The sequence below is a fragment of the Pteropus vampyrus genome, unplaced genomic scaffold (genome assembly GCF_000151845.1).
Source record: "Pteropus vampyrus isolate Shadow unplaced genomic scaffold, Pvam_2.0 Scaffold680, whole genome shotgun sequence".
Taxonomy (NCBI): domain Eukaryota; kingdom Metazoa; phylum Chordata; class Mammalia; order Chiroptera; family Pteropodidae; genus Pteropus; species Pteropus vampyrus.
The window spans coordinates 375863-391042 of NW_011889461.1; the positions used below are offsets into that span (position 1 = coordinate 375863).

At 34.4% G+C, this 15180-nt stretch overlaps 1 protein-coding gene and 1 pseudogene across 5 annotated transcripts in view; both read right to left on the bottom strand.

The window, feature by feature from the left end:
* The window catches only part of IQCG (IQ motif containing G), a 55787-nt gene that overhangs the window by 15336 nt on the left and 25271 nt on the right, over positions 1-15180 (bottom strand). For all 5 annotated transcript variants that reach the window (XM_011385291.2, XM_023526035.1, XM_023526032.1 and 2 more), the window contains 3 exons: positions 14790-14871; positions 3360-3521; positions 2262-2336 (listed from right to left, as the gene is read on the bottom strand). In XM_011385291.2, coding sequence (XP_011383593.1) covers positions 2262-2336; positions 3360-3521; positions 14790-14871 — 319 coding nt within the window. The remainder of the gene's footprint in view (positions 1-2261; positions 2337-3359; positions 3522-14789; positions 14872-15180) is intronic.
* Positions 880-998, bottom strand: LOC111733906 (annotated as a pseudogene).

The window sequence follows — 15180 nt, forward strand, 5'->3', positions numbered from 1 at the left end:
ATGGCTATGAACTCATGTGTAATACTGACTGAAATACCATTAAAACCAAGAATAAAAAAATGATGCCCCATTATCACTACTATTAATCAGTATTACATTTGATATTCTATCTATAAAATAAGCCACAAAGTGGATAGGCATATAACTAATGAAAAGAAAAATATAAAATTGTTACTATCTGCAGTTAATAAAAATTTCTACCTAGAAAACCCAAATAAATCAACTGAAAAACCATTAAAAATAATATCAGAGGACATAAGGAAACTAAAATAATATGCAAAAACAGCCTTTCCATATACCACGCACTTGGAGACATGTCTAAGAATGTTCAGAATTGTTTTAACAGCAAAACTTGGAAACGACCTAAATATCCACAGACAGAAGAATGGTTAACTAAATTTTGGTATATTCTCTCTATGAAATATTATATAGTGACTATACTGCCATAGAAAACTTTAAGACAAGGTAAATTTTTAAAAAAGAATCTGGAACAATATATATAGTATGATTGCACTCAAAAGACAAATATAAACAAACACTAAAAACATGTAAGTATTTAGGTATACATATAAGTAAGTAGATTTTTTTTTTAAAACATGTGAAAGAAATCTCTAGAAAAAAATGGAGTGAGTGATTAAGAGAGGTTTCACTTTTCGGTACTGTTTCGAATTTTTTATTAAAAAGTATGTATGCATTGCTTGCGTTATTGAGCTGAAGATCTGGGAAATACTGACTTATTCATCTATCATCTACTTAATCAAGCAACTCATCTACTGTTATCAAATATCTGCTATGTGTGTAACACTTGAATAGGTAAAACGATACCTAATTCTTATTTTATTATTTATTTATTTATTTTCATTTATTTATTTATTTTTATGTCTACAGCACCGGGCATTCTTAGGTGCTCTCCCATCTAAGTACTAACCAGGCCTGACTCTGCTTAGTTTCCGAGATCAGACGAGATCGGGCACATTCAGGGTGGCATGGCCATAGACTGACACCCAGTTCTTAAATTGCAGGGTTACAGGACCCTGATTCTATAAGTCTACCAGATGTTTTTTCAGTAAAGGTTTGTGAGATAGCATCTAGAAATTCTTTTAACTACAAATTTGGAATTGTTTACTGAAAATTCATTAGTTTTCTCAAAGGCAGGCTATATCATGGGTAAGCTGGAAATTTTTTCCTTATTCACCCAACAGGGATATTTTGAAAGGCTTCACTCAGCTTGGTTTGTTATTAGTATGGGAAGTACTAATTAAAACCATTTTAACCATATATAATTCACACAAGAAGAAATGAGCAAATAAATATATGGAAAAATGGTCAATTCTATTAGTAAGCAAAAAATGTAAAATAAAACAACTCATTAAATAGCAGACTTTTAATAATATCTAAAATGACCAGTGTTGTGGAGGATACCTTGAAATCAGTTCCTGTATAATTGCTGATGGCAGTGTGAACAGAAAGTATTAGTACTATTCATTAAGAGTTACAAAATATCTGTCTCTCTAACATAATAATCTCATGCTTGAGATTTACTTTTGTTAAATAATTGTAATGAATAAAAACGGTTATTTGGGCAAAGATTTCATTACTGCATTGGAAATACAGGCAAACCTCAGAGATATTGTATGTTTGGTTCCGGACCACCACAATAAAGTGAGAATCACAATAAAATGATTTTTAATCTTCTTGGCTTCAATTTGCAAAAAAAAAGCAACAAGTGTGAAGCACAATAAGGTAGAGCGCAATAAAATGAGGTATGCCTGTCACCTAAATATCCAAAATAAAAGGTAACGAGTAAACTATAGCATAACCATTCAATGAAACATTATTAAACTATTTTAAATTATTTTATGAAGAGACTGTAATAACATGAAAAAAAAACGAGTGAAAAAGCAATTGGCAATTTTTAAAAATCTTCCCTCAACTAAGAATATGTTACTTTTATAATTTAAAAATCAGTACATTTTATTTCAAAACTATAACAATGAAACAATATCGGAACAAGAAAACAGTTTCTTATATGATGCTAAATGATAAAGGCAGAAGACAAAATTTTACTTACACTCAAATTACAGCTTTATAAAACATTCAGATGTATAACTTTGTAGGTAAACATGGGTTACAGCTCATTCATTAGGCTGGCAGAATTAAAGGTTGATGTTTCCTTCCTTTAAAATTTCTTTTTGCTGTCTTTGGTGTTTTATAAGTGAAACAGAAACATTACAGAGGATAAAAAGGTTTTGGTGACTCACCTGCTGTTCCTTTTTGAGGAACATTTCAATCTCCATATGAATCCGGTTCTCTTCTTCAGTTTTCAACCTTAGTTTCTGTGGGAACAATAAACCAAGATCAGAGTTCTTACCAGCAGGAAATAAATTCTCAAGATTAGAGGTATAGCTGTGACCATAACACAGGTTTTCTTTATCAGCTAGGATCCCTTGAATTCCACAGTATTGCTCCAAAACTGCAATTCAGTTCCCCTCAACTTGATTAGTCCACAAACATTGTGGACTAATTGAGCTATGAATCAGGTACAGTGCTAGATATATACAAGTGCCCAGAACAAAAGGGCCATAATCTTGTTACCAGGAAAGTGATGTCAATTTAAGGAGAGAAACAATGCTTCGAGAGCACAACTGTTAGCCCTAGAAAAGGAAATTCTAAAGTGCAAGAAAATAGTTTGCTGTCATGGTCTTATGCCACACTTGGGAACTAAGCTTTTAAATAAGCAAGAGGCTCAGAGGAAAGAGTCCTCCTGCACACAGATGACACACTGAACAGAGTTTGCTCTCTCTTGCCTACCTATTGTTCTTTTAGCCAGTTAGCCTTCAGCCCTCTCATGAGAGTCTACCCCTTGTTTCTTTCCCCTGATATTTTTCACTGTGACTTCTCGTCTCTATAAATTTAGGTTTGAATGAAGTTTGGCTCTCTAGGTTTCTATTTCTTGGTGGAGGGATAAAAACTGCTGGTTGTGTGAGGAAAGCAGCAACAAAAACGTGCAGTTACTAAGTATCTTGTTTTATCCTCTCCCTATAATTGCCAGGAGAAGTGGCAAGTGGTTTTATAAAATAAAATGACCAAGGGGAGAAAGTACAACCAACTTTCAAAATCATTACCAAAAAACAAACAAACCAGAAGATGTAGGCTACAGATCATCAGAATCTCTGCTTGTAAGTGTGTTAAGTCCTCACTCCATTTTTATTTTTAACCTCAAATGTTAGGGCTGCAGGAGAATAAAGCAAAAATCAGGAAAATCTCCCTCCCCTTCCTCTTTGTTAGCTGAGGTAATTATCAGGAGTAACAGCTCAAATGCCGTCTACCTGGCTCATTCCTAATATAGCAGTGATTACCTCAATCTCTTCCAGCAAGAGCTCCTCTGTTTTGTTACATTTTTTCTGGGTCTGGGAAATCTGCAGCTCAGTATTTTTCTTCATAAAGTGATTCTCCATGTTGGTTTTTGCCTTCAACTCTTGCAACTGGTCCTTAAGGTGAGCAATATATTCATTCTGACCCTGTAGAGGTAAGACCAAGTTTCTATATTAAAATGCATTCTACCTCCATACAGTTTAGTCAGTGGTTTTTAAGCTTACCTTTTATATTTATAAATCAGGAAGGAACTGGACCTATTTCTCTGCTATCACACTATGGGAAGTTTAGCTAATCATCACAGATAGTTTACAGGAAAATGAAAGGTAAGCAGTTATAAGCATAGGGACTGTGAGAACCTTCGCTAAGCACAGTCTGGGTGCTCTGTACCCACAAAGATTTCCCACTACTCTCTTGGTAGAACAAGCACTAGTCTAAGTGAGCAAAATACCTGACTTTCCACCCAAACCCCAACAGCTTTGTGAATGTGGCTGTCAGTAAACTCTCTAAGTCTTACCTTCCAGAAAATTAATATCTACCCAGCCTGAAATATCTCAGAAAGTGATTATAAAGATTAGTTGAGATTATGTGTGAATACTCTTTGCAAGTTACAAAGCACTTGGCAATTTTAAGGTTGCAATATTTATTTAAAAAATATCTATTCAGTACCACGTCAGGTAAATAGTAGAGACCTAAATAGACATAGTCTTTGTCCTCATAAAGCTTATAATTTAGTGAGAGACATAGGGTTAAAAGGAAGGAAACAAATATGTGTAAACTATTTTAAAGATGCAAAATGCTATGAAAGAATAGGGCAACAGGCTATGGGAGAAAATAACGAGGAAGACCAATATTAGAATGGATGGTCTAAAAATGATTCTCTGAGAAAAGAATGTTAAATCTGACACCTGAAGAAGGATAAGTACGTCGGTCATCTGAAAAGTTGGATCAAGGAGAATTCTAAGGAAAAGGAAATGTGTGTGCCAAAGTCCCGAGGCTGCAAAGACCTGGATATGCTCCAGTAACTACAAGAAAACTCTAAAGGCTCTAGTCCAGTGAAGGTTGAAAGTGGGACAAGATGAGGCTGGAGAGCTAGGTAAGAACAAAACATGCCAGATCTTGGAGGCACTATTAAGCAGTTTGAATTTTCTTCCAAGTGCCTTGGGAGGCTTTTAGTCAGGATGGTAACTTTGACTGTTTGAAAAGAATCAGACAAAGTGTGAGTAATTTCACAGAAAGATGGTCAGAATTACCCAGCACAACATACAACTAATAACAAATATGCATGGCTTTAATCAGAGATCTGTTTCTCCAAATATCAAACAACTTTAACCTTACTGTGTAAGCTTAGTGGAATTAGTTCTAAGTATTAGAAGAAACAAAGCAGAATTGGTTAAGATCATCTATAACAAAAGCAAAACCAGTTTAAAGAGTCAGAAAGGAATTCTTCAAGTCATTTTGTCTGGTTTCTCGTTGTAACTATGGAATCATTCCAATGGTACAGCAATTATTCCAACTGTATCAGAGCCATCACAAAGGGATGAGTATCTCTGACAGAGAATGTGCCACAAGCCCAGTTGATAACACATCTTATAGTACTTCATAACTTTTTATAAGCTGTAGGATTGTGGGTAAGTTACTTAACCTCTCTAAGACTATTTTCTCATCTGTAAAATCCTTCCAGTGCCTGGTAAAATCCTTCCAATGCCTGGTATAATTTAGATGCTAAATAAATGCTCATTAAATGAATTTTAAGAGATATCTTTTTTGGCTCACTTTTTTTTCCTTCCCTTTTTTCTGCAGTCTCCTCCCTTTCCCCTCTTCTCCATTTCTCTTCTCTCCCCGCTTCTCGTTCCAAACTGTATGGCAGTCATTGATAAAGTTTGAATCTCTAGGAAGGCTTCAGCTAAAATGAAATGTGATGCTTTCATTTCTTCATCAACTGGAATCTTTTATCTATTTAATCACTTAGACTTTCTTCCAGGTCCAGCTTATATGTCACTTAAATCTATAAAACCTTTTCCAGAAAACCTCAGCCCACATAAATAATTGTAGTTTTGTTTCTCACAGAAGCTAACATTGTCAAAGAGTTAGATATTCATTAGTGTCCATACAAAAATATACTTTCAAAAACTCAAGAGAACATTCTGGTCATCTTCCTTTATCAAAGTGAATACTAAGTCTTTCAGAGTAACAATATGAAGATCAGAAATGCAGAGTTAAAACCCCAGGAGTTTCTGGCTATGGCAAACAGAAGGTATCACATTATGTAACTATTTATAAGGGCATACAACATTGGTCTACAATTTTCACTGTGCCAAGTCAAAGGCATCTGGTTTTCATGCGATTGCCATGGGCCTCTGATTACTCTGAGTTCTTTTCTGTATTACTGTTCTATACAAATTTATAGACTTCCATGGTGAAAATATGGAAACAGAAGAGGATATAAAATACTGACAGGCTAGTAATTATAAGATTATGATCAAGGCATAAAGGAACTGAAATATCACTCTATTTCTTCATCTTCCCAGTGTGCAAAAAAGAGTCAACCTAGAAGCATAAGTTACAGGCCAAGGGTCTTGAGCTGTATGGATTCCTTTTAAGATTCTCACTAAGAAAAGATCTGTCTCCTCTACAACCCACCATCATAACTATGGTGTCTGGAGCTTTCTCCATGATCGAGGTCTGTGGACTGTGCGGCATATTTGTGGGGTTTTGTAGCAGACCAAATTTTACTACCACATCCCAAAACTTCCTTCAGATCCGGATTTCTGGGCTTGTTATTTATATTCAAAGAATGATTTAGTAATGGAAAGAAGCAGTCAACCAATTAAAGTTAATAAGGCTCTGATGGCTGCCACATCATTGTGAACCAAAGGCTTTTAATGGTAGTGTCTGTTTTCATAGTTGAACACAAAAATAGAGATAAGAGTATTGGTTCCTGGAATTTTTGGAAGCTACTGTCTAGAGAAGTTGGAACTTGTCTTACACCTCAAGCTGCCCTCTTTGGTTAGATGGAAAAAGGAAAATGGGAGTGTGGTCTATTAAAATGATAAAAGCTACAGAAAAAATACAGTTCTGTATTAAATTAACATTTGTATTTGTCTGTCTATGACTAAGAACACTGGCTGATTCTATAAGAGTCCATGAATAAAGTCTGAGCTAAACAGAGTCTCCCATTCTAAGATACAGATGAAACATAATCAAGTCCAAACTTCTAACATTTCAGGTTCCAATTCCACCCACTGCTTTCATTTCCATTTGAACTGTTTCCTTTCCAACTGTACCAATTTCCTCTTTTCTTCCTTTGTAATTAACTTTCCACACACCTCACTATCTTGGCTGATCTCTTCTGAGTAAACTCCTTAAACATGATGCCTAAAATCAGACACACTATTATAGATGTCTAACCACAATAGAAGATCGGGTAATATTTTTTTCCTGTTGTATTAAAACTATACAGTGCCACAAATTGTAGTAATTAAAAAAAAAAAAAAAGAGGAAGCACTCCAAGTGCTTTCACAATTATCATATGGTAATATATTGTAATGATTGTCAAGACTGATGACAAGCCATTAGGATAAGCACTAGGAAAGGAAGGCTCTGAGAAGTCAAAAGAAAACAAGAGAAGGCAGGCACCTTTTAAAATGCTGTTACTTCAACAACCAGTGGTGGGGACCAAACCTCAGGTACTCATTTTAGACACTGGCTAACCCTCTCATGAAACAGTTGAGGACAAGTTAGGTCTTTACAATTCTCAATTTATAAGATTCTTCTGAGAACTTTAGTTTCACCTTTGGTTCTTCTTGGAGTCAGTTCAGTGTTCTAATAATTAACAGGGTTTTGTATTCTGATGTCTATTATTTAACACATACCAGCTTTAAGTTGCTTGCAAATTTAGCAACCACGCTTTCTACATCTTCATTTAATTCTATAATCCATTTTGGAGCATAGAAATCATCACAGTCATCTCAACCTATTCTCTTTGGTAATCTCTCTATATCAGGCCCCCCCAAAAAAGAAATTAGAGCCATCATAGAGTGCAAAAAGCTGAAGGGCTGAGTGAAGAAAAGAGCCAGGTAACATGCAAAAGTAGTGATAAGGTAGCCAGAGAAAAAAAACGAAGTATCGCTTCGAGGGTGGAGTAATTCAGGCCTGTTTTGAGATATCATGCATAGCTTCCAGGATAGCACTGAGCTTTCCAAATTACAGTCAATGACCATGGATGGCAATGGGGTTGCAGGTTAAAGAACAAAAGAGTAAGGAATTAGTAGTGCTGCAGTTAGCTTAGGGCCACCCAGTCTAGACATTCATGTGAACCCAGATCTAAGGACAAATCTCTATTATTAGCCCCTGCTAAAGAGGAGGTACAAAATACTCTTCATCCAGCAGAATACAAGTTTGTCACTATAAGGGTCAAAGGGCAAGAGTTTGTACTCAGAATCACTGAACAACATTGGGAAGATCCTTCTCGCTACTGCAATAAGATTACAAGGTTCCAGGACATCCAGTTTCGTGCCCTTCGGCTCCTTTTACAACAGTCAAAATGAGCATGAGTGGGTACATATCCTTCCTGGTTACTATAGCTAACCTCAATAACCATGGCAAAGCTGAAGAAAGTGAAGGACTCTTCCTTATCAGCCAACCATCTCCTTGAACGCTCAGACTTCTAGCTTAGAGAAGATGCTACATATATATAATTTATCATTATATACCATTATATAAATTGTATCTATTTATATATACAATCTCCAACCGACAATCTCCAACCACCCAGCACTCAAAATTTAAAGGAAATGAGAGCACCTAGGCCCAATGGGGAAATAATTCCACCTCCTTGGCATCCTGTTTTGATAATGTCTCCCAAATGCTAAACATCTCAGTGGCAGCTCTAGCATTGGAAGGGTTTATTGTACACATTGAAGGTAGTAGGATGAAGTAAGGGCAACTACTTTAAGAAACTCTAGACCAACAAAAAGTTATGGGTCTGGAGCAGATTAGACATAGCACTAACAAGCAAAACAAAAACTACAATCCAAGAATTTCAACATGGTCCAAAACCCTAACCTCCAGGGACAAAATAGATAGATACCTTACATGATGAGCCTCCTCCACCTATATGGCACCCATTGATGATGTTTGCCCAGAAAGCACGGCTTATAAGGCCTTCCACAATATGCTCCCTGCCTCCTATTCTAGCTTCATCAGTGCTACTCTCTCCCTTTCTCTCCAAACTTTAGCAGCTAAACTGGCCTTCTTTCAGTTCCTCATATATCCCAAGTTATATCCCAAGTTTTGTGAAAAAATCTTCAGATTATTTCACCATTGCCAATAAGTTCCTACCAGAATGACCCTACGCAGTTAAACAAAACAAAACAAAACAAAACAAAACAAAACAAAACAAAACAAAACAAAACACTATAAACTCTACACACAATACAAAAGGAAATTATATAAAAGCATTGGAGAGCATACAAAATCAGACAGATTCAGGAGGGAGTAGACACTTGTAAGATGGGTAGAGCATGGGGTGAGTCCCCCACTTTTTATGACCTTTAGTAGACCGCAGTCAGCATTATGGGACAGGTGGTGGTGTTGGTGTATGTGGAGCAGCTAAAACTAATTCAAAACCCTCTAGTGTTTTTAGACAAAACAACAACAATGAAAAAGATTTGGGGATAACCACGGCCATATCATTTTCAATAATCTTCAAAAAGAGAAAGGAAACTTCAAGTTCTGTGTATAAACTCTGTCCAAATCTTTGGCTGACTCTTGAAGCACACAGGTGCTAGGAAAAATGCACCTTAACATTGCTAAGGATAAAAGAATTGAACTGACATTGGAGCACTGCCCACTGTAAGAAAGTGTTTTTAGTTTGAATTTAACTAAGTCTACTGACTACTAAAACAAAAATGTGAATATGCCTTAGGAGGTAGAACAGAAATGCCCAAATTTTGGAATTAGCAGACAAGGCTTTTAGATAGAACTCAATAAATTAAAGAGCCTATGCTCATAATAAATAAAAAGACAGGAAATCTCAGCAGAGAAATATAAACTCTTAAAAAGAACTAAATGGAAATTCTAAAACTAAAAATACATAAACTAAAACAAAATAGTGTACCAGATAGGCTTACCAGGAGAGTGGAAATGATAGAGAAAAAGTCAGTGAACTTAAAGATAGACTAATAAAAATTTTTCAATCAGATGAACAAAAGAAAAGAAAATTAACAGAGAGACCTGCAGGTCAATATCAAAAGATCCAAAATAAAGGTAATTTGCGTTCCAATAGGAGAGGTGAAAGCAAATAGAATTAAAACTATTTAAAAATATGATGGATGACAATCAGAAAAACCAAATATTGTATGATTCCACTTATATGAGATATTTAGAATAGTCAAAATCATAGAGACAGAAAGTAGAATGGTGGTCTCCAGGGGCTAGTGAAGAGGTGGGGTGGGAATCATTATTTAATGGCTATAGTTTCAGTTTTGCAAGATGAAAAGAGTTCTGGAGATGGATGGTAGTGATGGTTGCACAACAATAAAATATACTTAATACCACTGACCTGTACACTTAAAAAATGATTAAGATGGTAAATGTTATATGTATTTTACCACAATAATAAACATTGGGAAAAAAAGAATAATGGCTGAAAATTTCACAAGTTTTCTGAAAGGTACACATGTACATATTCAGGAATCTTAGTGAAACCCAAACAGAATAAATATGAAGAAAATCACATCTAGGCACAGTATAGTCAAACTGCTGAAACTCGAGATAAAAATATAATTTCGAAAGCAAACACATTATATACAGGAGAACAATGATTTGAACAGCTATCTTCTCAAAACAAATAACAGAGGCCAAAAGGCAGCAAATATCTTTAAAGAGATGAAAGAAAAATCTATCAACCCCAAATTCTATAGCCAGTGAAAAATCCTTCAAGAATGGAAGCAAAATAAAAATATTTCTAGATGAAAGAAAACTAAGAAGATTTGTCTGCAGCAAATATAGACTATAAAAAAATAACAAAGTAATTTCTTTAGGCTGAAAGGAAATGACATCAGATGGAAACTTACTGATAAATTTCTGGTTAAGCATAAGACAATTTTTTTCTTCTTAATTTTCAAAAACACACATAACTATTTAAGGCAAAAACTATATATTTTATCTTGTGGTATTTGTAAAGTACATTAAATGTAATATACAGGACAGACATATAGGATAAAGGATGGTGGTGGAGGGGAAGGGAAGAAATGGAACAGTAAGAGTGTAAGGTTTTCATATTTTATGTGAAGAAGTACAATATTAATGCTAAATAAATTGTGAAAAATCCCTAGAGGAACTATTTGTTTAAAAAATGTAAAGAGGTATAAATAAAAGACTAAGGTATAGATAAATTAAAATAGAAATCTAAAAAAAAAAAAATCAAATAATTCAGATTAAGTCACAAAAAAATGAAAATCAAAGGAGACAAAAACAAAACAATAAAATAAAAGACATAAATCTAACAACTTATCAATAATTACACTAATGTTAATGAACTAAATATTGATCACAAGGCAGAGGTTGTTAGAATGCATAAAAAAAATAAAAGCAAGATACAACTACAGCTCTCTACAAGAGATGTACTTTAAATATAAAGGCACGAAAAGGTTAAAGTGAATGATTAAAAAAGATACACCATGCAAACAGTAAGCATAAAGAATGGCATATCAGAGAAAATATACTTTAAGACAAAGAGTATTATCACACGTAAAGAGAAATATTTTATAATGATAAAACAGTCAATTCGTCAGGAAGACATAAAAATAAAATCTTCAAACATGTTTTTCTGCTCCGCCTGCCCAAAACATTCTTCTCCTCCTCTTCGCCTGGCTAACTTGTAGACATCTTTTAAGATTCAGAGTAAGTATGGTTTCTGCAGAGTGTCACTCCTCAATTTACTACCCTTAGTTAAAGCTCCTTTCTCTATGCAAACATAACCCTCTACACTATGCTCTAACATATAACACACGTAGTTACTTTTTTCTAACTCTCTGTGTGTTGAATACAGAACATATGTAAAAACACAAATGTGCACAGAAATAAATGTATATCTCAATTATCTCAGTTATCATAAAGTAAACACCACATAATAACCTCCCAGGATAAGCACAAGATTGACATGAGTTCTCTCTTACATCCTTCTTCAATTACTAGTTCTTCTCTTCCCCCAAAGTACCTACTCTCCTTAATTTCATGGTAATTTTAATTATAGTTTTATTATCATTTGTCCTTAAACACTATAATTTAGATTTTGAACTTTCTAAAAATGGAAATCCGGTATATCTTTTCATATCTGAACTATTTTGCTCCACATTAACTTCATGATATGGTAGCTATAGTTCATTAATTTTAACTTTAGTGTTCCATTGAATGAATATATCATAATGTTCGATAACTATGTTGGTTGTTTCCACTTATAGCTACCACAAATAATGCTTTATTAATCATTTTTGTACATGATTCAACATGCATACAGATTCTATTGGGTAGAACTGCTGGGTCATAGGATATACTTTTTTTTTTTCAACTTTGATAATGCTACACTATTTCCAGAGTGGTATTACCAATATAAATGCTCAATATTAGTGTATTATAATTCCCATTACTCTACATCATCACCATTTGGTATTATAAATTAATACCAAATATAATACCAATATAATAGAACTAGCTATTCTAATAAGAAGGTAATTGTGTCTCCTGGTGGTTTCAATTTACATTTCCTTGATGACAACTGAGATTGAACACGCTTTCATATGTTAATTGGCCAGTTGGATATCCTCTTTTTGAAGTGCCTCTTCACCTTCTTGCTTATTTTTCCATTAGGTGTCTGTCCCTTTTACATTAATTTGTACTTCTCTTTATATCCTGGATATAAGCCCTTTGTTAATTATGTGTTGTAGCGTCTCCCTTATCAGTATCTTTCAATGAACAGAACTTTTTAATTTTAATGTAGTCAAATTTTTCAAACTTTTCCTTTGTCACTTTACTCTTTGTGACTTAAGAAATCTCTCTCTATCCAAAGTCAAGATAATAGTCTCCTATGTTATCTAGAAATATTAAGCTTTAGCCTTTCACAAATAGAGGTATAATCGCTGATTTTTGTATATGGTGTCAGGTCAGAGTAAAGTTTAATTATTTTCCATATAGGTATCCAATTCCTTCAGCATCATGTATTAAAAACACTACTGCTCTGGGTGCCTCTGTTGTTATCAATAGTTCTGTTTATATTCTATTCCATTGCTCTATTTTTCAATGCTTGCACGAACATACACTTTTTTAATTTAGAAAAACAAGTTCTTCCACTTTATTCCTCTTAAATACTGTCTCAACTATTTTTGATCCTGCCATTTCAATATAAATTTTAGATTCAGTTTGTCAGGTTTCACAAGTGAATAAATTAAGTCCTATCAAGATTCTGATTGGGATTGAATTCAGTGAAAAATCAGATTTGATTTTTCACATTTTTATAATCTTGAGTCTTCCACTTATTTAAATATTATTTAATTTTTCAATATCGTTTTATAGTTCTCTGCAAAGAAATTCTGTATATTTTATTGTTGTTGGATTCATTGCTAGTTGATATTTTTGATGCTATTATAAATAATACACATTTTTTCAATTTCCTTTTCGAAGTCTGCTGCTGATGTGTGTAGAAGATAAACTGATTTTTATATATTGACCTTGGTTCTCTTTTTCCCCATTAGTTTCATGAAAATGCTGCTCCACTGTCATTTGCTTTGTATGATGATGTTCAGAAGTCTGATAGCAATCTGATTTTTTTTCTTTGTGACTTTTTTGTGGACCCAGTAGGAAGCTTCGTATCTAACACACTGATTGTTCCCTCACATTCCTGTGACCACCACACACCTATCATCTTAATTGCTGGCATCATTTTCTGACTCACAGGCCTGTAGTATTCATGTACTTCTTTTCCGACCTTGACTGGACCACTGGTTTTTTAGTAACTCTAGAGATTTAACTTGATTTCATCTTGATAGCTGTTTTTTATTCCAAGGTTTCCCTTAGATATTTTAGTCCTGGTTTATCTATTCCTTTACTAATGACCAAAATATCTGAGTGATATTTTGCTTTATTTTTACTTTGCCTGATTATAATGGCTGAGAATGTAATTCACGAGGATAAGTTTCACAAGCAAGTGTTAGCTGTTGTCTGGAAAATACTATCATCAATCAACAAGTGTTTAAAGAAAGAGAAAAAAATGTGGTCCTGATAGTAGCATAGGAAAGTTAACTGGCAGAGTGCCAAATCTGAGGTTTCCTTTGATACTGTTTGGTTTGAAGGCTTAAAAAAGAAGTTAATATATCTTCTTTATAGTTTAACAGTCAAGGAATTTAAGAAGAATTTTTAAATAATGGCAGAGGTTTTCAGGAAAAAAGCTAAGAAACCTCTGAAAAAGTCTATTCATTAGAGAGAAAACCTAAGTACACACCAGTTGTTTTGAAGCTTTCCAGAGAAGAAAAATGGTTTTCAAAAAAATGTAAGCTATAAACAGAGGGTCACTAGAAATAATAATGTTATTATAATACCAAAGTTACTTTGTAATTGGTAAATAGAAAATAAGAGAGGATGTGAAGTAATTTGTTCAAAAGACCTAAAGACAGTATTTTGGAAGAAAGGCTAGTGACCTTTCCTTAGACAATTCTTCCAAATACATTTTTAAAATATTCTTCTAACTTCCATGTAAAAAATAATGAAGATTCCTTGATAGTCATCCTAATAGAACTAACTTCTAACTGCCTAGGTTGTAGCCCAAACATTGTTTTGCAAGCCAATTGCTTTAAACTTGGGATGTAGCCCAAACATTGTTTTGCAAGCCAATTGCTTTAAACTTGGGATGTATTTTCTTGCAGAGGCAAATTAGATATAAAGTTTGTTCTTAATGACCATTAAAACTCAATAAATTCACTCTGTATTTGAAACAGAATACAAAAGACATTATTAACCCTAACCATCATGTATAGGGAGGTTTGTAATGTGCTTAATATCTTACCAGGGACAATAGTCTCTCATCTGGGATGCTGAAATATGAGCCTGCCAGGAACAAGGTCTCCTGTAGGGAAGGAGTGGGTGGGTGTGGCTGGGTGGAAAGGGGACGGGGGTGGCGGGGGGCAGTGTTAAGAACTGACTAAGAGCTCCAAAGGGTTGGGGTCTCCCAGAGTTCTATTCTGGACACACTTGCACATCCCAGAACAACTCTCTAGTTACTCTCTTTATATTTTCAACAGTAAAGGCACTCCAAGAGAAACAATAATTTTTAATATATAACTTCTTCGTTTAAGAAAAAAGGCTTCTATATTGCTGTTTTAGCTCAGTAACTTGTGGTGCTGCCAGGTAATTCTTACCTGTACTTCCACTTGCCGTTCTTTTTTGGCATTAAGAAGCTGCTTCTGAAGAGATTTTATTTGCTTCCTTCCTTTCTCCTCCCTAGAAGAAATAAGAATGATTTGTGTTTAGAGCTGTGCTTCTCAAACGTCAGTATGCACAAAGATCATATTGGATTTTCAAGAATAGATTCCTGGGCTCCACCCCCAGAAATTCTGATTCAGAACCTCTGGGATGGGGCCCTGAAATTTGTATCTCTAACAAGTTCCCAGGTGATGTTAATGGTTTTGGTCCATGGAGTACACTTTCAGTGACACTTTTAAAAAGGCTGTGATTTGTTTTAGTAAATTGAAGGAGGATTTTCTGGCTTATCAGTGTTGTACATAAAATAGCTACTGCTGAGAAAAATTA